We start from the raw sequence: 27,089 nt of genomic DNA, 5'->3' as shown, positions 1-27,089 counted from the left end.
CCCCGTGCTACCCGCCGCCAGCCCCTCCATGACCAGGCTGAGGAGAGGTGAGCCAAGGGTAGGCAAGGTGGCCGGTGGCCGGATCGATTGTTTTTCTAATATTGAACCATTCTTGCATCCCTGAAATGAATCCCACTTGGTCATGATGTATACTTTTTGTTTTGGTATGTTACTGAATTCTATTGGCTAAAATTTTGTTGAGAATTTTTGCATCTATGCTCATGAGGGACATTGGTCTATAATTTTCTTTTTTAGTTATTCCCTTGCCTGGTTTTGGTCTGAGCGTTGTACTCGCTTCATAAAATCTATTTGGAAATTTACCATCCATTTGTATATTCTGGAATAGTTTGAGTAAGTTGGTGCCAGTTCTTCTTTAAATGTTTGGTAAAATTCACTAATAAAGCCAATTATCCCTGGACTTTTTTTTGGTTGGGAGTTTTTTGATGACTTGATCAATTTCTTCATTTGTTATAGGTCTGTTCACATTTTCTACTTGACTCTATGTTAGTTTAGGTAGATTGTGTTTTTCTAAAAGTGTATCCATTTCCTCTAGAGTTCTAAATTTGTTGGAGTTGTCTCATGTACTTTGAGCATGTCATTAAAGGGGAGAAAGGATACCATGGTTGGTAAAGTAGAGAGTTGGCAGAAAAGAGGCAGAGCATCAACAAGGTGGATTGATAAGACATGCAGCAGTGTGCTCAAATGACTTCACAATGATTGTGGGGATGACGTAGGACTGTACATTATTTTATTCTGTTGTACATAATGTTGTTATGTAGGAAAGCACTGACAGCACTTAACAACAACAGACACCATCTTAATATGAGCCCTTGTGATGAAGTGGGTGCTAACAACATTGGCCAGTTTGAATTCACCTGCTGCTCCTTGGAAGAAATATGTGTTGTTCAATTTATGTACAAGGAGCTCTGGTAGTGTAATGGTTACGAGTCGGGCTGCTAACCTCAAGGTTGGCATTTCGAAACTACCAGCTGTTTTGTGGGAGAAAGAGGAGGCTTTCTGCTCCTATAAAGATTTACAGCCTTGAAACCCTGTGCAGAATCACTATGAGTCGGAACAGACTTCACGGTACTTAACAACAACAACAACAACTTATGTACAAGGTTACAACCTGGGAATCTGAGGTGATACTTCTACTCTGTTCTGTTGAATTACTGAGTTGGAATTAATTTGTTAGTAATGAGTCTTTTTCTGGTGGGTGGGGCAGGTTGTTTGAACATTTTAATAATCATGATGACTTTTAATACAGTAGTTTTAATTCTCCTTTTCTAATCTGTATCCCTTTTTCCCCTTCTTTTTCGTTTGCCTTTTTGTACTAATTAGAACCTTCAGCTTTAGTATGATGTAACGTAGAAACATTTAGGGCAGACATTCTTGTCTTGTTCTTGAGGTGTCACCACTAAGTGTTTAGACTGAAGGCTTTTTCATCACATTGAAGTTCTTTTCTAGTTTGCTGAGATTTTTTTTTTGTATGTCTTAATTCACTGTTGAGTTTTTCTAATAATTTTTCTATCTCTACAAGATAATTGTATAATTTTAATCATACTTTTAATTGATGTGAAGTCAGATGACATTAAAAAAGTATTAACCATACTATAGGCATTATTTGTGTTTCACAGTCCTCCCCTCTCCCTACCCCACTGTTCCCCAGCCCCCCTTTCCCAGCACCATTGGCCTTTTTTTTTTTTTTTTCCTCCCATTCCTGTATTCAATCCAAGGTACCATTTAATTGTCTTGTTTTACCCCGGAAGAGCATTCTGTGACACGTTCTGAGTCTTTCCCTGTTTCATGATATTGACACTTTGGCCAGGTCTAATCTAGTTAGAGAGAGTAGACCTGGCCAAACTATCAGTGTAATTCTATAGAGAGTGGTTGGTGGTGGTTATGTGCCGTGGAGTCAGTTCTGACTCATAGCTACCCTGTACAGGGTTTCCGAAGCTGTAAGTCTTTATGGGAACAGAAAGCCTCATCTTTCTCCCGTGGAACAGCTGGTAGTTTTGAACTACTGACCATGTGGTTCGCAGCCTGATTGGTAACCATTATCAGATATATGGTCACCAAATAATTTCTCCCATTTTCTGAGTTGACTCTTCATTTTCTTGATAAATTCCTTTGATGCACAAAGTGTCTGATTTTAATGAAGTCCAGTTTATTTTGTCTTTCACACTCATGTTTTTGGTGTTATATCTAAGAATCTGTTGTTGAAAGCAATCTCTAAGCATTGCCTCTGTGTTTTCTTCTGTTTTATGGTTTTAGTTCTTATATTTAGGTGATGGATCTCTTTTGAGGTTATTTTAGTATATGGTGTGAGGTAGAGGTCCTACTTCATTCTTTTGCATATAGAATTAGGTACCCATTATATTAGTCTGTAACTAATATAGTAAACAGTCATTAGTGTCATATAGAACATGTGTGATACAGTGCAATATAAGAATTATTGATGAAGAAACTACTGTTAGTTTGAAAAGGTAAAGTTTTGTTGTGAATACTAATACGTTGTTGTTAAATGCCATTGAGTGCAGTTCTGACTCACAGGGACCCTGTGTAGGGTTTCTGAGAAACAGTTGTTGAGTTTGAATTGCTGATTTTGGTGGTTAGCAGTCCAGTGCTTATTCTACAGTACTGCTCCATGACTCCTACTAATATAGTACATTTAAAATAAAAATAAAACAGGAAGTGACTGAAGAAAAAAAAATCCAATTATATTCCTATAGGCCAGATTAGTAATCATGAACTCTAAATAATGGAAATGAAGTCTAAAAAAGTGAGAGGTTGAAGGACCTGTTTTGGAGGCTGGGGTAGGGAGGTAAGGGACCAGCAAATGTTGATCATTTACTTTGCAATGAGAATCAGAGAATAATTGGATAAGAAATTAGAGCTTTGATCCTGTGTTACTGGAAGGGATCCGATGTTCTCTAACACAAGTTGCAAGATAAGTCACATACTAATAAGCTTACACAACGTTATTCATCATATTTTTTATGCAAATGACATGTGTATTAGGAATTTTTCTTTTTGAGATAGTGTAAACCACCCCCTCGCGCATATTAGTTTTCTATGTGTATTATATGCATGTGTGCATAGGTGTGTTATATATGAAAAAAATGAAACTATAATTTATTGATGCTATTGAACTTTCCTAAAATCTAAAGTTTTGAAGTTCTTTATTACTCTTAGTTTTATTTATGTTGGGTCTCTCAAAAGTTTACCTAGCATCAGGATATGAGATTTTCTATATTAACTGTAGTTGAAATTTTTCTCACATTTACATTAATTTCAATATTTGTGATTAATTTTTTTCTGGAGTCAGCTTTGTGTGGTACCTGGTCTTTTAGTTGGAATCCTGATGTGATGCTGTAGGATAAGTACTGGATTGCTAATAGCGAGGTTGGTGGTTCAAACCCACTAGCCCCTCCTTGGAAATCCTATAAAGGGTCATTATGAGTCGGAACTGACTCAGCAGCACTGAACAGCAGCGTAGTAGGAAAATACCCAGTTTGTTCACCTCTTAAATGTAAATAGTTAAAAATATTTTAGCATTCTTCAGTATTTAATTGAAAAGACTGTGAGCTCATTCTCTCTCCTTTTTTGTTTTGTCTGTCTGCTCTGTAAAATAGGGAGGGATGGAAACTTTGGAACTCCAGAAGGACGTAAAAGAAGAATCAGATGAAGAAGATGATGAAGATGAAGAATCGGGGAGATTACGATTCAAAACTGAAAGAAAAGAAGGAACAATTATTAGGCTTTCAGATGTAACTAGAGAGAGAAGAAACATTCCAGAAACTTTGGGTAACTTTTTTATGCCTGTCTACCATCTTCTTCACCCCCATTTCAACTTCCTCCATATTATTGGTATGATTAGTTAAATAGGCCAAAAAAGGTTAACTTTATATATTACTGTGAATGTCATCCAGAGATAAATGGCCTGTTTAAGGTAATGCCACATTACGGTGCTGTAAAATTAAGCCTATAAAATATTAGTCTCTGAATTAAAAATGTTTAAATAAAATGTTTAAAGATTGTTTATTTTTAAGTAATTTTCGTTTTTGAGTCTGTGGCATAGAGCTCTACTCACACATGCAGTGTGAGGCGGTTCCTGGATGACCTTGAGAAGATGGCATCAGATGGCAACTAAGAACCAGCTTACCCTTGCCAAAGTACCATAGGTCCCTAGACCAGCCTGGTTTTATTGTGTACCTTTTACTGTCATCATCATCCTTTTTTATTTTTCCTTTGTTTTTGTCTATTAGTACTTTTAAGTATTTGATGAGATAAAGTGACTAGTTAATAGAAATAATTAATTGAATATCATTCTTAGTAAACATTGCTTTTTAAGATCTCCAGTGGGCTTTTTTTTTTTTTTTTAATGTTTTATTTTGAATTACGTGATAGTTTACATGGGAGAACATTAGCTTTACATTCATCCTATCATATATTATTTCACTTGCAAGGTTACAATCTCCTCCATGCATCATCAACCAACCAAAGGGTATATCCTGCAAGCCTGCCCCCCGGTCGTCAGCACACAGCCCCTCTCCCTCTCTGGGTCTAAAGTCCCCAGCTGCTCCATCTCTCCACGTCATCATCTCTGCCTCCTTCTCAGGAATCAGTGCTTCTCTGGGTAGGGTCCCGTTCTCCGCTCTTCTCCCTTGATATTCCCAGGGACCTCCGCTCCTAGACTGCAAAGTTAATCACTCCCCTCCTTTTGCTACAAAATGTCTACCTTTATATTTTCAAACCTCACAATCAGTCCTGATAACAATTATTCACTGTTTTACCACAAGAGACCTATCCGCATTTCCTTTTATCAGTCCCGCCCAGACAGATTGGATACTACTCAGTGGAGATTTGACCCTCCTCCATACCTTCTGATCTAGGCTCCCTCTTGAAAGCTTGTAAGCTAGTCGCTTCTTGCCTTTTTAGCCCCCCCCCCCATTTCAGGTAGCCAATGTCCAAGTTGCCTATCCCTCCTGTACTTTGTGTATGGAGGGGGTGGGAATGATCCTTGCTGTAAAGATTTGTACCCGCTTTGAGCTACTGCATCCATAGGTGTAGATCAAGTTCATCAAATTATTTCAGATTACTCTTTTTTCCCTCTTCTTCTTCTAGTTGAGCTCTGATCATCTAGTCATTGAAGCCAGGTCAAGTGGGTATTATCTGCAAGTGTGGGTGTTCTTGTGCATATGTCCTCTCTTCTTATCAGCTGACTCTTCACTCTCCACTCTAGTCCTCTGTGGCTGTGTCACTGACTCTGGGCCCAAGAATCCCCAGGTCTTGCTGCACTGCTTGCTGGCCAACCAGGTTTCCATCTGGGTTCACAGGAGTCTACTGAACATTGTAGGGCTTAGCTTGCAGCTTCATTGCTGTTTTTCCCTCACTTTTCCTTATCGGTGACGAACGTGGTCACCAATCAGAGCATGTATTCCCATTGAGTTTTAGTCTTGAAAAGAGCTTTGATCTGAAGGGACCCCACCACTTGCCTTGATGTCTCCTGAGCCAAGCATCTTGCTTGTTCTTGTAGTAATCAGTTGGTCTGCCTATATTATTTTTTATTTTTCATGCAGGTTTTCTTTCAAGAAGTATCTTCTGTTCTTTTAGCCACTCCAGACTGGTCTGCTCGTCCTTTCAACTGGAAATTTCCCACCTCTGAAGATTCTGGATGTGGTTCAGGATCCCACTGTGGTCTTATGTAATGCAAAGGCTCCATAGGAAGCCTCCTTCAGTGGGCACGTTGTAGCCCCATTTTAGGTATTCCAATCAGTTATAGGCAGAAGACGGACTTGCAAGCTTTCTATGGTGATATTTCTGGCTATTCCTTTCTTTCCTCTTCCAGTGTCTGTTTTATAATATAATGCAAGGAAAACCAAGCATCTTAACATTATTTCCCCCTTTTCCCCATTCCAACCATATCTCTATCCCTGTATCCCAGAGCCTTATTCCAGGGTTGTGCATAACTGTCAGCTATTTTTTAACCTATGAAGTGGACCTCCAATTATCTTGAAAGCATTGTTATTGTTGTTGTTGTTGTTGTGAAATGCTGTCGAGTAGGTTCAGACCCGTAGCGACCCTGTATAGGGTTCCCGAGGAACAGCTAGTGAGCTTGAACCACCGACCTTGCAGTTCAAACAGCTTTGCAGTCTGGCATAGCACCACACCAGGATTCCTCGAAGCATTAGAAGCAGTCAGTAAATTTATTCTTTCACTAATCTACCCATACATTTATTTTAGTCAGGCCGTTTTTATTTATTATAAACGAATAGATGTCCAGATTTCATGTTAATCTGTTTTATTGGTATATGCAACATATTACATTGTTGTTTTATTATTTCAGCTTTAAGAATTATTTAAGGCAAATGATTTTTGGAAAAAAATATCATCTAGTAAGCAGTTTCGGAGTTCTGATATGACACTGTAAGATAAGCATTGAGCTGCAAGGTCAGCAGTTCAAACCCACCGCTGCTCTTCAGAAACCCTATATAGGATCACTGTGAGTCAGAACCTTCTTGACCGCACTTAGCAACAGCAACAAACAGCAATTTAAGAGCATTAGTGCCAGCAATAATATACTGTCCTAAATTTTTATCATGGTTCTTTTATATGCAAACCTTTCTTTCGTTTCTTGATTCAGTCATCTTTAAAAAAAAAACACACACACACACACAGAAAACCATATATGAGGCTTTCTTCTGCTCCTGCACAGATTTAAAGCCTTAGAAACCTTATACAGGGTCACTATGAGTCAGAACCAACTCAACAGTAGTTAATATCATTTCAGTTACTTTTATTTTGTCAAACAAATTGTGTATTTCACATTTATCCATTATGTATTAGTCCAATGTATAATTATAAAATTATTTACGTGCAAATATGTATTAATATTATAGAAAAGAACAATATAGTGTAAAACTTGGTTATATCGAGCTATCTCTCTTTACTTTAAAATCTGGACATAGTTCAGAAAACACTTAAAGTGAAATTAACATTTCAGTTGAAGTTACAAGTGTAATTTCCATCCTGTCATATTTTGGTGACCTTTTGTGACAGCTTGTCTCAATTGGAGGAAAGCATTTTTACTTGCTGATTAAAGATGTCATTTGAAACCATTTTATTACTGGGGATACTGAAATTAATCTTGACACTTAGAACCACTAGAAAAATAATTGCTGATTCACTGCATAAAGTGTGTATGTGAACCAGTGATGTAGTCAAGATTAGAATAAAAGTCATTCCTTGTTAGAAAGAGATTAAATCTTCTTACAAATAGGTTTTAGATTCTTTTGAAAGGGAGGGGATACCATAGAAACAAATGTGGCTTAGAGGTTTTGGAAAAACTTGGAGCTTATATGGAATCAAAGGTATATGAGGTAGAATGTGGGAATCTTTTCAGATTTACTCTTCAGTGTGGAAAAAAGCATAGGAATGCTTCTCAGTATTACTTAATGAAATCTTTATTAATGTATATACATTTCCCAGTGTAAGCTGTATTTCCACAATTAAATATTATTTTAAAATTCAGGGCCTATATTTAGACTCTTTTGTTGGATCTTAGAATAATGTGCCAATGGAGTATAAATTCATGTTTTATATTCTAAAACATTGGGCAGGGTGGTGAGCCATCTACTAAATGGTCAACAGATGTTTGAATTAGTAAGTTTTTATTACTATGTAACTTTGCTTTCATTTGATATGACTTCTAAATCAGACTTTGTATTTATAAGAGTCTCCACACAATAAAACTTTGTATAAGTCCGAAACTTCGAATGAGTTTTTTATTCTTCTGGTACTTGGCATCAGGATGATTTTCTTTATAGTTTTAGTTTTAAATCAGAGCAAGCAGTGCTTTATTTTGTTTCCTGAGTTGCTGTATAGTGTGTGTTACTAATACTTATTTCATTGGCTTTAATATGAAAATAGTACTCATGGAGGCACTGCTGTAGCCAACTGATGACTGATGTCAGTTGGTTTTTCTAAAAATGGTATGGCAGTGGCCAGTTTTAGAGAAAATGGTCACACAATGATTAGCATTTAAGGGCAGTTGTTAAATGTAACTTTGATACCCCTTTCCCCCCTTGTAGCTTTCATCAGCATTTTATTGATCTCAAATGAAATTAAAAAAAAAAAAATTTCAGTAGATAACATTTTATTTCAAAGGAAGAGCCTGTCTTTCTTGAACCGATAATATGTAAAGGATATTGAGTGCCACTGATTTGACCCTATTTGCTATTACAATTTCAGTGTTTACCGAGGGTGAAGCACTTGCTGCTCCAGCATTTCATTATCATGTATTTCTCCTCACAAATCTGTTTTACTCTCTTGGAAGAGGTATCTAACACATACACTTTTTTTTCAAATAGAACTTTCAGCTGAAGCCAAAGCTGCGTTGCTTGAATTTGAAGAACGAGAGCGACAGCATAAGCAGGGCCGCTACGGTTCAAGGCGGGGAGGAAGGAGAGGAGGTTCTTTAATGTGTCGTGGAATGGGAGACCAGAGAAGAGACAACAGTGAGAGGGGAAGAATAAAAGACCATAGACCTGCCCTGCTACCTACACAGCCTCCTGTAGTGGTAATTTATTATTATTATTTATTATGATAGCCTTAAACTGAAGCACAAATGAAAAGTGCTTTATGTGGGTTTTACTTTTATCTTTTCTTAATCTGAAATTACAATTTAGTAATATGAATAGTGATTTATGATCTATAGTACGATTTCATACACAGTTCTAGACATCCAGTTCTCATATAATCTGGTGGTGGTGGTTGATTTGTGCTGTCTAGTCAGTTCTGACTCATAATGACCCTTTCTGCGGCTATAAATCTTTACAGGAGCAGAAAACCTCATCTTTCTCCTGAGGAGCAGCTGCTGGATTTGAACTGCTGATCTTGTGGTTAGCAGCTCAACTCATAACCCACTATGGCATCAGGGCTCCTTACATAATCTGGTTGTTGTTGATAAGTGCCATCAAGTCAATTCTGATTTATAGTAATCCTGTGTAGGGTTTCTGAGGTGTGGCTGGTGGGTTTGAGCTGCCTACCTTGTTGTTCAAACTGACCTTGCAGCCCAGTTCTTACCCTACAGCACTGTGGAATAAATAATTCAATACCACAACTACTTAAGCAAATAAGGAATTAATAAGAGACCCAGTGTCCTCAAATAGCAAGAACACTAAACGACCCTTGGTGTTACCTTTTACCTGTATAGAGATACTTCCTCTAAACGTTGTTGTTGATGTTAAATGCTCTCGAGTTGATTCCGACACATAGCGACCCTGTGTACGGTTTCTGAGGAGCAGCTGGTGAGCTTGAACTGGTGACTTTATGATTTAAACTGACTTTGCAGTCCAGCACATTAACCCACAGTGCCAAACGAGGACTTAATACTGAATTTATAAGCTGTATAATTTAGGCAATGGTTGTGGTTGGTTGTTTTATAAAAATATTTTTCTGTTTATACCGTTTACCATAGATTTTCCTGACGTGACAATTTCAGTCAGAATAATTCTCACATCCTATCCATAAATAGGAGCTCTGGTAGTGTAGTGGTTACAAATCGGGGCTCCAAACCGTAAGGTCAGCAGTTGGAAACTACCAGCTGTTCCATGGGAGAAAGATGAGGCTTTCTGTTCCTGTAAAGATTTACAGCCTCGGAAACCCTGTGCAGGGTCACTATGAGTAGGAACCGACTCCACGGCACATAACCACCACCATCCGTAAATACTTAATTTATTTTAGAATTTATTAATCGATCATATATTTGTTATTTTGACTTAATTTTAATTTCCTTTATTTAAAAATATAGAGCATCTCAGAAAAGCAGTTATAGTAATTTTTTTTCATTTTTTAAGTTAGCTTCAGGATTTTATGAAGTTTTCCTTCAAATGTCAGTCTTTAAAACAAATTTATATAATAAAATATGTGTTTATTGTATCTTCTACTTGTCATTTATATGAATTTAGAGGAACACCAACTTTTCCTCTGTGTAAAAAATGTCATACTTTAATAAGTACACATTTGTGAAGTTAATTAGAAAAGATTATTTGTGGTTTTAGCACAGGACCTCCATCTAATTCTGATGTAAAGAAATGAAGAGGAGCCATGGTTTAATTAGGAACTGTGGTAACTTACTGATTAGAAGTCAGGTTGCTAACCTCAATTCAAGCTCTGTGGTTAAGTGCCAGCTGTTCTGCGGGAGAAAGAGGAGGAATTCTGCTCCCATAAAGATTTACAGCCTTGGAAAACCTATAGCAGGGTGGCTATGAGTCGGAACTGACTCCACAGCACACCACCTCAGTGCTACCATGGCTTAATTACTGCATATAGAACTTGATGATATTAGTAACTGCTTTTTGTTCACAAACTTTTTTGTTCTTACATACATTTCTAATATCAAAAAGCCTCAACCTCAGTTTCTTTTTTTTTGGCTTTGCCATCTCCCTACCTTCTCTTTTTCCCTCTGTCTCAGCCTATGCTTGCCGTATATTGAATAGCAGATTCAATGGGATGGTAACACGACACAGAAGACCTGTTTTTTCATAACCATGAGCCTGTTATCTTGGAAAAGTCACTGAACTTCCTGTTTCTTCTCCAAACAGAGGAAATACATGCCTCGCCTACCTCACTGAAACAGGCTAAGCTCAGAGAACTAACAGTTCACTTAGAGATGGCAGATCATAGTGAATTTAAAAAGGACTAAAAACAAACTCCTGAAGAACCCCACAATTAAAGCAGAAAAAAGGCAAGAGAAGGGACAGAACCAGAACATACAAGAATAAAATTCCATGTACCCCAAAACTGGTTGTAGTTCTCCCAAGACTAGAATTGTAAATTCTACGTACAACTTAGGATTCAAGTCAACTTAATTTCTAAAATACTTTTCTTGCCCTGACTCTCTTTAAGTTGTAGAGCCTCCCTCTCCCAGCTGTCTAGTACATCTCGACACAGTGTTTCATAGTCCCTAAACTTTACTTGCTTGCAACAACACAGGATCTTCCCCTTTAAATTCCTTTATGCTCTTCAGTTAATTGTTATTTTCAGTTCAGTTCAGCTTTTAACTGTGCATCCTTATGTCAATTCATGTACTACCTGTAGGTGTACAATTGTGAAGACTAGAAACTAGATTCCTGCTCTTCTACGTAATCACAAATGTGATGAGTTAGGAAAAGGATGTACAAGATTCTGTGAATTTACTAACAGATTTAAACTATTACACTAGAATGTTTGGAAAACCTACGCAAGGAAGGGATAGTTAAGTCAAGGCCATATAGAATTTGATTTTAGATTCAATTCATTCCTCTAAAATGTCTTTTCCTTACAGCTTTCCTGGTTCACTTCAGACCATGACTGTTCTTCCATTGAACTCTTGCTAAAGCCTATTAAGTGGTCTTTTTCTTCCTCTATACCTAGTCCATCTTACCCATTGTTTGCAATTATATTCTTCCCGCACATTTCCTCCAAAGAGATCATCGGTGATTCTTCATTAGACACATTGCATATGGCATAATTACAAAGTCATTGGTTTGCTGTTCAAAAGACCACCTAATTTGGCGCCAACTCAGGGAAAACTTGTACTTGTTGTTGCCAAGTGCCGTCATGTCAGTTCTGACCCATAGTGACTCTGTATAGGGTTTCTAAGGGGTAGCTGGTGCGCTTGAACCGCCCTCCTTGTGGTTCAAAACGACTGCAGTCCAGTGCATTAACCCACAGCGCCACACCTATTCTATTGCCTCTACTGTGAGGTTGGCAGTGTGGCCTGTATTGAGTAGTGAGTAGTTAAAAACACAGCTTTTAGAATATCATTATCTGAATTCAAATCTCAGCTCTTCTAATCACCGACTATTTTACTTTGAAAAAAGAATAGTAACAGAACTTACTACAGTATGTTTGAGATGATTAAGTCAGTTAATTTATATATGTTGTTGTTAAGTGCTGTTGAGTGGTTCCGATTCATAACCACCCTGTGTAGGGTTTCTAAGAAGCAGCTGATGGGTTTGAATTTGTGACCTTGTGGTTTGGAGTCCAGTGCTGATCCTACGGCATCAGACCCTTTAAATAGGTCCTTAAAATATGGAAGACCTCAGTACACATGAGCTGTTGCTGGTGCTGTGTTAGTGATTTCCTCTCTGGCAACTCTCTTTGACAAAGTAATCCAAGGTCTCTGACCACTTTGTGTAGTTTCCAAATTCTTTCCATCCTTCTTCTTTTTCAAAGAAGTATGGCCAGGGCCATAGTTTACTTCACCAAACATGTAAACACTTCTGCTTCTCTGCTTCTTTTAGGAAATGCTGTTTTTCTTTCGGTATTACACATCTCTTTTCTTCTTTCAGAACCTAGTTCAAACACCAACTTTTCAAAGCTTTTCCCCATCGCTCTAGTGCAGTTGCTGTCTTCCCCACTTCTCTCTGTCCCTTTGTGTTTGTCTCCTACCTCATTTTGTAGTAGCATTACTTATACGTGCTTCCTGCCTTGTTTTTTTTTTTTTTTAAATAAGATTCTGTGTAGGACAAGGAGTAGGACTGTGCATATAGGGAGGGCTGAGAGAGCAGCTTGTCTTTTGTACTCAGCATAGGACTTTGCTCATTGTGGTTGTTTTGTTTCTTGAACTGGATTTTTTTCCTTTCAAAAATTTATGCCAGAGATTTGGGGCTATTTTTTTTTTTTCCTCTTGAGATTGACTCACATTGTCCTTGTGAATAAAAAGAGCAATTTATTTATAGTGCTGTTTATATAGATGCTGTAACTGAGAACTGATTTCTTTAAAAGTAACTTTAAAATTTAATCCATATAAATCTGTAACACAGTATCCTTTTACTTTTCTTCTAAATGTTGATATATTTGAATTTTTCTTTTTGATGGATTTTAGACTCATTCTCCAAGATTAATTCCACCTCCACAGCCACAACCTCCACCTCCACCACCACCACCACCTCCTCAGCAGCAACCAATTAGAAGTCTGTTCCAGCAACAGCAGCTACAGCCTCTGCTTCCCTTACAGCATCCTCATCACCCCTCTCCTCCTCAAGGAATGCATATGCCTCCCCAAATAGAAACCCCTAGAATAATGATGACCCCGCCTCCAGTGACTCCACAGCAGCCCAAGAATATACACATAAATCCACATTTCAAAGGAACTGTAGTAACTCCTGTCCAAGGTATGTTTTGGTTTTTCTTTCTCTTTGACTGTTTTGAAGTAGTGTTACAGGTTACTGTGCATCTAAAGGATGTGTATCATTTTTCACCATGGAAAAATAGTTTTCACATTCAAGTTTATGAAGATGAGTTGATTCCTTTCTCTGTCCATTATAAGACACATTTTAGCTTGATCAGCCAAGTTCATTTGTTTAAACATTTGAGCCACTTATTTTATAATTTACTAGAAAGTACTCAAAAAGCAATTTAAATTTTAAAAACATTTAGATATAATTGTTGAAATGTATGTAATGTCATAGGTCATTAATTTCATGATAATAGTGTTTATAGTAATAAGTGTTAATGTTTGGGTTTTATTCAGTGTACACCATACCATGTTCATTCCAGTGTTTGCTGCTTGAGAGGTACAAATCCACATTTAAACGATTAATTGTAATAGAATAACATTTCTCTTGCTGGTGTTGTTATCCCAGAAGTGTGTTCTTGAATCCGGGAAACCCTTTTTTAGCAATTTATATGAAACATACCTTCCTGTATCTGCTTAACATACATTTATTGAGCTATTACTTTCTGCCCAGCATTTGAATATTGGTGAATAAAACAGACAAAACTTCCTACAATCATGAACTTGGCATTTTAGCAGATACAGACAGCCAATAAGCAAACACATAAGTCAGGAGTTGATATTAGTTTGCTAGACATTCCTCTTCTCCCTACCTTTTCTGTCACAGGACGATGGGAAGGTGTGACACTTGGGCTATAGAGGAAACCAAGAGTGCAGAGTACGAGAAGCCAAGTGAAAACCAAGTATCAAAGGGGTGGGGAGCGGTTACTGCTGACGGGGCAGTGAGATATGGGCTGTGCTGCTACAGTACTTCCCACCCTGTGGAGAACTGCTTCACCTAGGCCTCCTGTAAGACCAGGCTTCGGAAGGGCAGGGACTGTGCATTGCCTCCATTTCATCTCCAGTCCCCAGCATGGTGCCAGTCTCTAATTAAATCACAGTTTGAGAGAATGAGTGAATGCATACCTGGTTGCAAGGGCAGCATATGATTCTCATTAAAATAGTCCTTGGCAGATTGTTACTTACAAGCATTTCCCTAATGTGGAACTGTAATAATTCTAATTTGTTGGACTAATTTTACTTATGTCCGTGTCTACTATTTATTTTCTTGTAAAATTAAATGGGAAACTGACCGTTGGTATGGTACATAGATTTTCTTTAGAAGTCTAAGAGTGGCACTGCAGGTTAATGTGCTGGACTGCAAGGTCAGTTTGAAGTGCAATTCTGGAGGTTAAAACTCCTCAAGCTGCTCTTTCCAAACCCTATACATGGTAGCTGTGAATTGGAACTGATACAAAATCACTTAACAACAACGTCAAGAAAAATACAATCCTTTTAAGAGCTACATAGTGGTAAAGTGAGAAGAAAACGCTAAGGATGTCTTCGGGTATGAAAATGATGTGATCCCCCGCCCCCTACGCCCCCAAACCAGGTGTCTTAAAAGGTATAGTATACAGGCTTTGTATCCCCAAAGCTACACGAATGGTTCAGTGAATACATGAACTTGTTTACAAGTTTTTAAACTCTCAGAACCAACTAAGATTTTTTTCAGCACGAAATTGGTAGTTTTAGTGACACACATATCTTATCTTTAATGTACCTTTTGTGTACCATGTTTTTCCCTCCATTAACCTTCAAAGAATCGTTGATACAGGTGAGAGAGCAAACTTATCCTTCCTTACTAGGTATAGATACTGAGAAACTTTCAGAGCAGTTGGTTGGTTATTCAGTAGATGAATGAGCTTGAATAGGAATTGATAGTTCTTTAAGTACAAAAAAGGCATATTAATGATAAGACGTGTGGCACTAAAGCTACCTATTTCATGCTGAAAAGAAAGTCTTAGTTGGTTTTGAGAGTTTAAAAACTTGTATTATAAACAAGTTCATGTATTCATTGAACCATTCATGTAGCTTTGGAGGTACAAAGCCTATATTCTATACCTGTTAAAGACATCTTGTTTTGGGGGTGGGTGGGGAAGCTAAATAGGAATCTAGTTCTTTAGAAGGAGCTCTGGTAGAGTAGTGGTTATGAATTGGCCTGCGAACCTCAAGGTCAGCATTTCGAAACTACCAGCTGTTTAATGGGAGAAAGATGAGGCTTTCTGTTCCAGTAAAGATTTACAGCCTCAGAAACCCTGTACAGGGTCATTATGAGTCAGAACTGACTCCACGGCACATAACAACAACAACAACATAGTACTTTAGAGAGGTTATATATCAACTATCTTCTATGTAGTAAGTGTGACTAAATACATCACATAGTTTCTATATATAATAAGTGCAACGCTGTAGGTTCAGTCCTGGACTGTGAACCACAGGTTGGCATTTCAAACCCCCACTATCTGCTCCTTGGAAGAAACCTTATTCAGCTTCATTATGAATCGGCACCTACTTGATAGCATTTAATTAACAACGACGTAGATTTAGCCGGTGACTGTTAGTACCTTGAGATTTTTGGCCTTAGTGGGAATTTTCTGAAGGGAATTTGAGTAAAGGGGGAAAATGGCTAGAGAATGTAGACGGGGAAGAGAAGTGGGGGAGAACATGGAGAGAGATGGACTGAGGAAGAGAGAGAAGATGGGGAGGGACAGATGGAGGGTCAGGGTGGACAGTTCCTGGTACTAAGTACAGATAGACAGAGGAAGACAGGAGCAAATAGACACAGAAGGAGGTGATGGGGAGTGTCAGAGCAGCAAGAAAGAGAGACAGACCCACCAAGCATGTATAGTTCTGGAACCTTTTCCCCATCATCTGTTTCATCAGATTAGATCCATTTTTTTTTACTTTATAAAAAAAAGAACTAAATTTTTAAAATTGAATGCGACCACCTCAACACTCATATCATGGGAGAAAAGCTTGTTTGGGTGGGAGAAGTAGTATAAATAGTTTAAGGAATCTTTTTTTTTTTTTTAAACCTCAAAAGTATTAACTAAGTATTTGCTGACCACCAGTGTTTTTTCATTGTGTAAAGGTCTACTTGTGGGCATTCTGTCTTCCCTTTTTCATACTAACAGTGCATCCTCTTTGGTTTCTACTTTCAAAATCATTTTGAGATTTTTTTCCCCTTCTCTAGGAGTTATTGGAGAGGAGAATGGTTAGGTGGCCTAGTGTGATTTTTATAACCACTGAGGCTCTGATCTTCGTCAGTGAGTTTCTGGTGCTTGCAAAGAATTTTTCTAGACATTACTTTGGTGGTTACGAACTGTTCACAGAAAATAAGGAGTTGGGTCCAAGTTTCAGGAGGCTCTTGTAGACCATTTTAAAGTAGTTAACATGTTGACTGCAGATTGATACTCTGAACATTGAGTGATACTTTCTTCAGTACTTCATACTTAAAATATTTAATACTGATAAAATTTTTGAACAGGGAGCCATTTAGTATCAGAATGATTGTTGTTGTTAAGTGCCGTCTAGTCGGTTCTGACCCATAGCAATCCTATATTGGGTTTCTCAGGAGTGGCTGGTGAGCTTGAACAGCTGACCCTGTGGTTCAGACTGACCTTTCGGTCCAGTGCTTCATCCCACAGTGCCACACTAGGACTCCATCAAAATGATGCATTCTAATAACAAGTAGACAAATGATAATTAGTAGCAGAAAGAGCTGAATGTTACTCTTAATATGTTCATTTATGTTTTTCTAAAACAATAAATAAGTGTATCAAATCCCTTGTTCTCCTCACAGTGCTCTCCCTAACCCCATCCTGCCTTTCCCACCCTCTCTTTACTCCTCAGAGGTGGCTGCTGTTAAGAGTTTGGTGTGTACCCTTATAAATGTTTTTATAATAATAAATTATGTGAATGTCCAAATATTTTTAAACATAGGTCTGATCTTTACAACTTGCTTTAAAAAGAAATGAACTACAATGCTGCATTGTAAATTTCACCTGATAATCAGACAACTTATGTTAAGTGCATCTGATACAACATTTTAGTGAAAGATATAATATGTACTATATTTTTATTTCTTTCCCCTAAATTAAGATCAGTATAGCACATATGTTTTAAACAGTGTATGAAACTAATGTATCATTTCTTTACCATAAAATATCTGTTTTCATGTTATTTGGTTCCTTGTTCTTTGAGTAAATTTATGGGAACCCTCCTTGTTTGAAAATGTAGCTAGAACAGAAGAAACCAAACACAAAGAGAAGTCTTGGCATGGAATGCTGTTTAGTCTCTTTGTATTTGAGTATTTTCTGCAGTACTGAAATGGCATTAATTTTCCTTTCTATACTTGTTTCCCTTCCTCATTTCCTCCCTCTCTCTTCTCTCTTTGATTTTAGAGAATTTTTATTTAAATTTGTTTTTAATTGTTGTTGTTAGTGCCATTGGGTCAATTCTGAGAAGTAGTTGATGGGTTTGGACTGCCAACCTTAATTGAGGGTGATGACAGTATTGTTATTAAGTGCTGTCAAGTATATTCTGACTCACAGCGGCCATGTATAGGGTTTCCGAGGCTATAAATCCTTGCAGGAGCAGAAAGTTACATCTTTCTTCTTCAGAGGAGTGGGTGGACTTAAACCGCTGACTTTATGGTTCACAGTCCATTGCTTATCATACAGAGCCACCATGATCCCCTAACTGGAGGTTGTTGTAGTTGTTATGTGCTGGTGAGTCAGTTCCGACTCATAGAGACCCTGTATAGTGTTTCCAAGGAGCAGATGGTGAGTTTGAAGTGCTTACTGTGTGGTTCAAACTAACCTTGTGGTCCAGTGCTTTGTTCTAGAGTGCCACACCAGTTAGTAATATAGAATTGATGTTTAATAACCTAGATAGGGCTATGAAAAGCAAGGCAGGCTAGCTTGCTTTGTTGCAAAGTATTTTAATTCTGGTCATAATTCACTGTTGAATTTAAACTTCTGTTGTGGTGCTGTATTCTGCAAATAAAAGTTTTCCTCTCTCTTTTTCCTTTAATGGACTGTTTTAGAATACTAAGTTTCGTTTTTCTAAAAGGTATCACTGTTATGTAAAACATATTTGTAATGATAGGTGTTTTTTCTTTTAGTTCCCTTGCTACCAGTTCCAAGCCAGCCCAGACCTGCTGTAGGACCCCAGAGATTCCCAGTGAGTAGCAGCTGTTCCTTCTGCCGTGATATGGATAAGCATACATTTACAAAGTAATATTAATATCACAAATGCAAGTGGTTCCAGCTAAACATAATTTTAAGGATTTGTAAATATTGACAATAATCTCTGTAGTTGAAAATGTTTGTTAAAAGCTTAAGGTCAATGGAGTTTTGAGACTAGAATTAATTTTGTTAAACTGTAAAATTATTGAATCAGAATCATCAGTGGAATGCCTTTCGTCTGAAAGAATATGGATTTTCATTTTATTATTGCCTTCTTATGTTAAGTACAAAGGTCCTTGCTTTATTACAGGGCGTATGTATGTTTGTACATGTGTGGGTAAGAACATGAAATTCTAGGGAATAAAACTGAGAATCTCTACTTGGTTTTTAAAAATAATCTCAAAAGTTTTAATGAGCCTTTTGTTTCAGATATTAAAATGGAGAATTGCTCTCTAAAATATCTTTTAAATAAAGAGTATGTATTTTCCCCCTCAACACACACATACACAAATAACTTTCTATAACTTCATCCATTTTCCTAATAATGTAAATAGAAAAAAATCAATTGGTTTTTTGTTTTACTTGAATATGTGACTATGTGGTTTTATTAAGTGAGACTGTTCTTTTTAAAGACGGTATTGAAGTCATTTGTATAAAAAACAGAGGTGGTTGTATTTAGGCTCAACATTCGTTTTCTGTAATGCTTCAGTGAAACCTATTTGACTCTTCAGCTTAACAACTCTAGTTGTTGTTGTTAAGTGCCTTCGAGTTGGTTCTGAGTCATAATGACCCGTATAGGATTTCTGAGGAGTGGCTGGCGAACTTGAACCATTGACCTTGCGGTTTAAACCGACCTTGCAGTCCAGCTCATCCCACAGCACCACCCCAGGACTCCTTTGATACTGTAGCAGAAACTATGTTTATGTATAACCATTAATAAAAAGATTTTAATGAATTATGCATCTAGTTGTCTAATCAGGTGATCATTAAAAAATCAAATCAGTGTAGAATTTTAAATGTAGGTTATGTTTTGAATTCAACTAGCTATGATATGGTTTCTCAAATTGGTTCTTATTGGTTTCATTTCCTTTTATTTAGATGTTTATTAAAATTATCAAGCTTTAAAAACAATTTTAAAAAATCTTGGCATTCAGTAAATTGTAATCTCTATTTAAAACACTCGTTCAAGTAGCTCAGGTTTATTAATGGCAATAACCTTGGATGACATTGTTGTTAGGGCTCATCGAGTCACTTTTGACCTGTAGTGACCCTGTATGTGGTTCCCAGGGAGTGCCTGGTGAGTTTGAACTACAAACCTTAAGGTTCAAACCTCATTGGAAACATTTTTTGGTGACAAAGTTTAACTGCCAGCTATTGAAAACCATTAACATTTTTAGAATTATTTGTTATTTTTAAGATTGTGAGTATCTGTGTGAAAATAATTTTTTAAATTGCTGAATGCTTTATTTGATTTATAGAGATGTTTTAGGGATAAAATTTAAAGTGAAAAAAGCAATTATAATTTCAAGACTGAGGCTTAAAACAATACTTCATGTAAGAAATACTGTTTTTTAAATGTGTTTACTGATATAAAGTTAAGATAGTGTTGTGAAGTGCCATTGAGTCAGTTCTGACTCATAGCAGTCCTGTGTAGGATTTCTGAGGAATAGCTGGTGGGTTTGAATTGCTGACCTTAAAGTTAGCAGTCCAGTGTTTTATCCTGCAGTGCTATGTTTTATCCTGCAGTGCTATACCAGGACTCTAAAATTAAAAGATACTTTCACTTTTTATTGATTTTTATTTTTCAGTTATGCAAATAGCATCTTCTGCTAGAAGAAAATCTCTCAAATAAGAATATTACAAGAGAAGAATGAAATAAATTTTTTGAGAAATTGAACTTAGTGTTAGTTACATACTATTATGGGCTTCTGGTGTGGCACTATGAACCACAAGATCAGCAGTTCAAATCCACCAACTGCTCTTTGGAAACTATACAGAGTCGCTATGAGTTGGAACTGACTCAATGACACTTAAAACAAAAGCAACATAATATTATTATGAAGTTGTTAAATATTATTGAACTGCCTTGGAAAATTTCAACAAGGCATACTTTTCCTTTTGAGAAGGTGCGGGGGATGTGTGTGTGTGGGTGATGGGAAGGAATTGAGCTAGAAATCAAAGCTCAGGTCCTTAAGATTGTTTGACATACGGTATGTTTCTTTAAGGCCCAAAGAATAGCTCTTAAGATGAAGTTATGGCAGACCTGTGGTTTTGAATATTCTCATTTCTATAATCAGTTTCCCTTAAAGGAAATGAGCAAATGTGAGACATACTTTTAAAAATACATGTAAGGTCTATGTTTTTTAAAAAAGTCAATCAAAATATTGTTGAGGAGAGAAATAAACGCTTTACAGATAGTCCCTGACTTACTATGTATTTTGTTTAAGACAGACTGTATTTAGGACTATCTGTTTTTGGGTTTTGTACATCTTAAATTAGTAATGCGTATTGCACACAGTGTTACAGCATGTGATCTGCTGGTGTTCAAAGATACTGATAATGAAATACAATAATAATGAAAGCGTCTCCCCTCCTCCTGCCCCCCAGATATTCATCTTAGCATGAGAACTGACTTATGACAAAGTTGTCAGAATGGAGCTCTGTCTTAAGGTGCTTTGTAAAGCTGCTTTCTGTTTTTTTGATTAAGCCAGAGCTTTTATGAATAAAATTATTTTTCCCTTTTTACTACTGAATTGAGCTTGGCTGCTAAACATTTCATGAGGACCTACTTACTGTATGCCAACTGCAAGAGGAATAAGCATAATTAAGCATGACTCATAGCCTTAAACTAAATTTTCACTGAAGTAAAATGATAAAAATGGTAAAGACAGTCTTGTGGTTTATCAAAGCTCCTTTTTTGAATGATGGCATGCTCTGCATTACCGTTCTCAGTATTGTCTTGGAGTAGGGATTCAGTAAATATTTGTTAAATGAAATTTTATTTTTTAAAATAATTATACACACACGGACATTTACAAGATCTTCAAGTTAGGAAGCCTAACTTCAGATTCATCATAAGTCTCTGAATCAGTATACTTCTTGGTACACAAACCTAAGGTTTGAATTATAGAAATCCCTGTGGTAGTTTACAATGAGATCAGCAGTTAAGCAAATGCAGGATGTGTTGTGATACTGTCGTTTAATGACTCCTGTTGCTCTTGTGATAAATTATTCCTGTTAAAAATCTCAATACATATGTATGTGAGTGTAGCATATTCAGATTAGAGTTATAAGTTTACTTTCATTTGTGTGATATTAGAGTAATGTCTATAGGTAAACTTCATTGGTTCAGAATCCCAGTCTTCCTGTCCTCAATGCTATATACCTACCTTTGAGCCTTATGTACAGAAGATGTAAATAATGTTGGCTGAAGAAATGCACACAGGGATTCAGTATTGAGCCGCCATATGATTGCTTAGGAGTTCTACATAAGTCGTGTAGTGTAAAACAGAGGTCTGTCTTTTTAATGTTAAATTATATCATGTACAGTTCCAGAACTTTTAATTAATTTTGTTGTTGAGAATGTACACAGCAAAACCAAAAGCAAACCAATCCCGTGCCATCTAGCCATTTCCAAATCATAATGCACTTATAAGGCCCTACAAGAGTAGAACAGGGTTTCTTTACAGAGCAGACTGTCTCATCTTTCTGCTATATAGTGGCTGGTGCTCAAGCTGCCAACCTATTGGTTAGCAGCCAAGTGAGATGTACCTGTGCAATTCTGTGATATGTATACTGTACATTGTACTATACAGTAAGTTTCCAGGTTACAGGGTGCAACTAGGTCAGTTCCTACTTACAAGGTCAGTTCCTACTTACCCTTTAACGTTAATGTAAATCACCCTCATTTTGAAATAATTGAAACATCAGTCTACTTGTGCTAAAAGTGTCTCCTGTAACGTTAGAACATTTGAATATAATTTAACAAAACAGTTACATTTTTTGAGTTTTTTCTTTTGAAGACGTAGTGCGAATAGGGGAGAGACTAGTTTACCTTGGTGTAAGTAAGCAGGTACAGTAAAACCTGTGAGAGCTGGGACGTGCGTCAGGCAGAAACCCATCAGAGAAGAAACATTCAAATACTTTCCACCACAGTGAGAGGTAGAGAACTTTCAAGTCCCAGAAACCAAGGCAGCCCTGCCAAGTTCCAGTTCTCATAAGTTTCACTGTATATGAATTCTGTTCTCACTTCGAAATGTTTGCTGTTTTAACAAGTTGGTCTCATTATTTTTCACAACGTCCATGATGGTGTCTGCTTTCTTTTTGTGTCATTACTTTACAATTTTTAAATACTGTCCTTATCCATTAGTGCATTTTCCAGTTCACGTTTGTTCTAAAATATACTGTGTGGTTCTTAAACTTTGTTCACTTAATCTTATTGGAATAAAATGTTGCTTTGAGGTTTTGTTAATCTGTTTCTGTTTCATTTATTGGTATGCTCACAACTAGTAACTGCTTGTGAGCATACCAATAAATACATAGTCACTAACATTTTAAAGATTCTTAACCTAGGGTACTTCAATGTCTTATGATTTTTCATTGATGTGTCAAGTAAATGCTGTTATTTCAGGGTAGCCAGTTAATTACCAAGTAATTTGGCTACTGAATGATTTCTTAGTGTTCTTTGTTAAATTAGGTTTAAAAATCATGGGTTAAAAAGGACTGTACCTTTAAGTTTAATCTTCCTAGCAATTTTATTATTAGGTAGAGCCAATAAATGAAATTTTATTTGTGTTTACTCTGTAGTTAAGCAAATCACAGGAAAAGCATTCTGTTTGCAGTTCACAGGGTGCATGGTATCAGGTGGTGGTGATTGACGTTTAGTGGATGTGGTTTTTTACGGCATTTCATGCAAATCATGTTTGATGAGACTGCTGCATCAAATTACATTTCTTTCTGATTATAGCTCTTGCAGATGTGAATCCAGACTTTATTCCATCTAGGAGGAGAAAAAAACCTTTCTTTTGAACACTTACTGTTTTTACAACTTGCCTGCAATTCCTTGTAATTATTAGCACTTAGGACTGGGAAGGAGTGATGGGCGTTTTCTCTTTATCAGATCTATAAGTAGTAACAGGCTAATGGGATGAGATCCTTCCAGCTGTCAAATATTGTCAGGCTTGCAAGGAGAGAATGCAGTTTAAAATGCAGGTGACATAATACCCAACATCCTCCATTTGCTAGTGGGTTTCTGATTAATCATGATTACCATACATTATCATACCATCAAATTTAATCATATCAATGAATTCCCATCTGCAGCAGTAACAGGAGCAGCTATTATTTAAGGTGGTTTATAAAATTCAGTAACCCTTTAGCTTTACTTGCTGTTCTGTCAGGATGCTTTGCATATGTTCTTTAGAGATATAGGGGTAGACTAAAGTCTACACGATTATCTCAATGGCCAGGGAATACTCCCTGAAATAATTATTCATTTCTTGTAAGGGAGCTGAGCCATTAAGCTTATACTATAAAAACTGTATTGTGGAAATGTGTGATAACCTACTTTGCTTAACTTTTGGCATAAATGTTAAGCTTGAAGTAGTAAAACTCTTTCATAAATGATCTCAAGATATATAGTGCCCTATGTGGTAGACTTAACCCTTGAGTACATTGGCACCTTAGTAATACAACAGCATAGAGTTTGAAAGTTTTATTAGGAGAGACCAATCCCTGGAGAATGACATCATGCTTGGTTAAAATGGAAGGACAGCAAAAAAAGAGGAAGACTCTCAATGAGATGGGTAGGCATAGTGGCGGTAGCAATGGCCTCAATCATTGTACAATGATTTTGAGGGTTGGTATTGGACCAGGCAGTGTTTCTGTTTGTTGTGTATAAGGTCGCTGTGAGTGGGAACTGACTCAGTGGTACCTAATAGCAACTACACTTTCAGTTGATAGGTTGTTGTGAAGTGTCATCGAGTCAGTTCTGACTAGGCAATCCTGCGGTCCAGTGTGTTATCCTGCAGCACCCATATAATTGGTACCTTATTTTTTTAAAAGGAAATACAATCTTCCTTAAGCGCATATTGTGGGAAATCAGTAGTAAATTTAAAACATACATATTGAATGGTATTCCAGATTTTCATCAGTGTTACATGTTAACACTGGACTGTTAACTACTGACTGGACTGTTAACTACAAGGTAAGACGTTCAAACACACCAGCCACTCCTTGGAAACCCTATACCAGTGTTGCCGTGAGTCACAACTGACATGATACCACTTAACAAGAACAACAGGTATAGGAGGTAGAATTGGAACCAAGGTAGTTTGAGTCTTAAGTCCATTCTCTTAGTTCCTATATGGAACCTTCTCCCCGAATACTGAAATACAAATGTAAACTGGGTAAAAAAATGGAATTTTGTAAATTGAATCCTAACTGCATCAAATGATTGTTGTTGTTGTGTGCCGTGGAGTCGGTTCCGACTCATAGCGACCCTGTACAGGGTTTCCGAGGCTGTAAATCTTTACGGGAGCAGACTGCCTCATCTTTCTCCTGCGGAACCGCTGGTAGTTTCGAACTGCTGACCTTGCGGCTCACAGCCCGATTCGTAACCACTACGCTACCAGAGCTCATGGCTGTCACTAAATGCTAACTTGGGGGATTTTACTCTAATGGAGCCTTCATTAAGGGAGGGGTTTGAGAGGAGGGGAGGAAAGCATGCTGAAAGCTTTTTAATTTTATGAAATAGTACAAATAAATAATTAGTAGGTTCATCAAAGCAGTATTTTGTAATTTAAAAAATTAGCATATGCTCTAGTTTACTGCTTGAACCAATAACATCTTAATGTATTTAAATTCACATCGTGAGTACTTTGATATGCGATATGTGCTTCTTCATAATTTTTCAAATGCATCTATGAATAGAAAGGCACTTTCTGGAATAATGGATGTAGGTATTTATAGAAGATATAACCTGGAAGAAAGACTATCTGGGGAATATGGAACTAAGAGGATTAACACCATAGGTAGAGGGGCTCACCTTTCACTTCTGTCAGGGGTCACTTCACATTGAATCCATTTAATCAGAATTAACTGTGAGAGGCCTTAAAGTGTCATTTGATTTCTTACATAGTTCTTTGCATTTAAACTGATATTAATAAATGAAAATATGTTGTAGAGAAAGGTTGTAATTTATTAAAGATTTATGCAGCTTCAATGACACTGTTAAGGTATTTAATTAGTCTTATTAAAATATACTGACTGACCCTTTGGGGGAAGCTGATAAATCACACAATAGCTGTTAGAGCTTCTTTATTCTTTGCTTTATACGATTAACTTTGTGCTAAGCAATTTATGCGAAGTTTTTTTTTTGGGGGGGTGGTGGGTAACTGAAGTTATCAGTTCTTCCTGAGTAGGATTAATATAGATAGCATCATGTAATTAATAAGAGATGCAAAAAAATGAAAGTCTAATTTGTATAAGAATTATATCAGAAAGAATGATGATTTCCTACTTTGGATTTTTAAAAGGATATAAAGAAAAGGAAAATAGAGCAATTATTTCAAAGGATTAAAGTAGCCTTTTCTTTCAAAAGGTAGGCTTACATCAGTACTTAAAGTTCTATTAGGTGAGGTATTAACAACTCACTAATAGTGTTAAAATAATTCTGCATTTAGTAGAATAGATAATTTATTATCCCTTATACTTATGAAATGATAGATGTTAATAAAGAGACTTTGGAACCATGGTTTGTATGATATTACTTGAAGTCAAATTTGTTTCAGCACATTGAGAAGTGGTGTGGTATAGTGGAGGCAGCACTTTATAAAACTAGAGTCTGAAAACATTGGCTCTTGTTCTGCGTTATCATTTATAGACAACATAACCTTGCATAATCCATGTTCCATAAACCTGTGTTTCTTCATTCCTTAAAGGAACTGTTCATTTTTCTGTCTCTTGGGGCTGTATTTATGTCAAATAAAATATTGTGGTTGACTTGTGTCTGTCAGGATGTGAAATAGGCTGCATTTTCTGCATATAACAGAAAACGCAGTTAACAGTAATTTTATAAATCAAAATTTTTTTTTGTCAGAAGTACGTGTAAGTTTGAGTATTGCATAACAACTCAGATGTGCTATCTGGGACCCATATTTTTCTTCACTTGCATGTGCATGTCTCTATTCCAGGTTGAGAGGAGAAGGGGCAGGGGGCAAAGGCTCATGTTCTCCTAGTCACCATCATGCCCAAGTTCCACTTACCATATTTTTATAAATAATACGCCCATGTAAATAACCTGTACAGGAAACCAACACATGAGAGGTTGTGTGGTTTAGGGAAGCCCATGATTTGCATACATCTTGTTGTCCAGTATTATCTGACATCTCAAAGGAGGTAAACTTTTTCACTCATCTGTTTATTTCATTAATCTGTCATTCATTGAGTTTAGTTCTTAATTTATTGTTAGTTCTATTGAGTCAGTTTCAACTCATAGCAGTCCTGTATAGGGTTTCCGAGGAGTCGGTTTGGACTGCCGACCTGGAGTTACCATCTAGTGCCTATTCTACAGTGCCACACTTGTTGTTAAGTGTCTTTGAATTGGTTCCGACTTACAGTGACCCTGTATAAGGTTTCCATGGAGCGGCTGGTGAGCTTGAACCACCGACTTTGTGGTTCAAAGTAACATTAAAGTCTAGCGCATTAACCCACAGCCCCATGATGGGACTCAGTAGGTCATTCTTTTAGTATCTTTCAATATTCCCCCCCCCCCTTTTTTTTTTTTTTTTTTTTTT

The 27,089-nt window shown here is 36.9% G+C and overlaps 1 protein-coding gene across 1 annotated transcript in view; it reads left to right on the top strand.

Annotated features, from left to right (window-relative positions):
- LOC102812340 (RNA-binding protein 33-like) overlaps nt 1-27,089 on the top strand; it is a 163,970-nt gene that overhangs the window by 55,088 nt on the left and 81,793 nt on the right. Inside the window, exons 7-10 of the mRNA XM_006871302.1 lie at nt 3,636-3,807; nt 8,373-8,581; nt 12,875-13,163; nt 18,231-18,289. Of these exons, the coding sequence (XP_006871364.1) occupies nt 3,636-3,807; nt 8,373-8,581; nt 12,875-13,163; nt 18,231-18,289 (729 nt within the window). The remainder of the gene's footprint in view (nt 1-3,635; nt 3,808-8,372; nt 8,582-12,874; nt 13,164-18,230; nt 18,290-27,089) is intronic.

This window comes from Chrysochloris asiatica, unplaced genomic scaffold (genome assembly GCF_000296735.1).
Source record: "Chrysochloris asiatica unplaced genomic scaffold, ChrAsi1.0 scaffold00166, whole genome shotgun sequence".
In the NCBI taxonomy this organism is placed as follows: Eukaryota; Metazoa; Chordata; class Mammalia; order Afrosoricida; family Chrysochloridae; genus Chrysochloris; species Chrysochloris asiatica.
The sequence above is the reverse complement of the archived record's forward strand: the minus strand, read 5'-3'. Positions and strand labels throughout refer to the sequence as shown.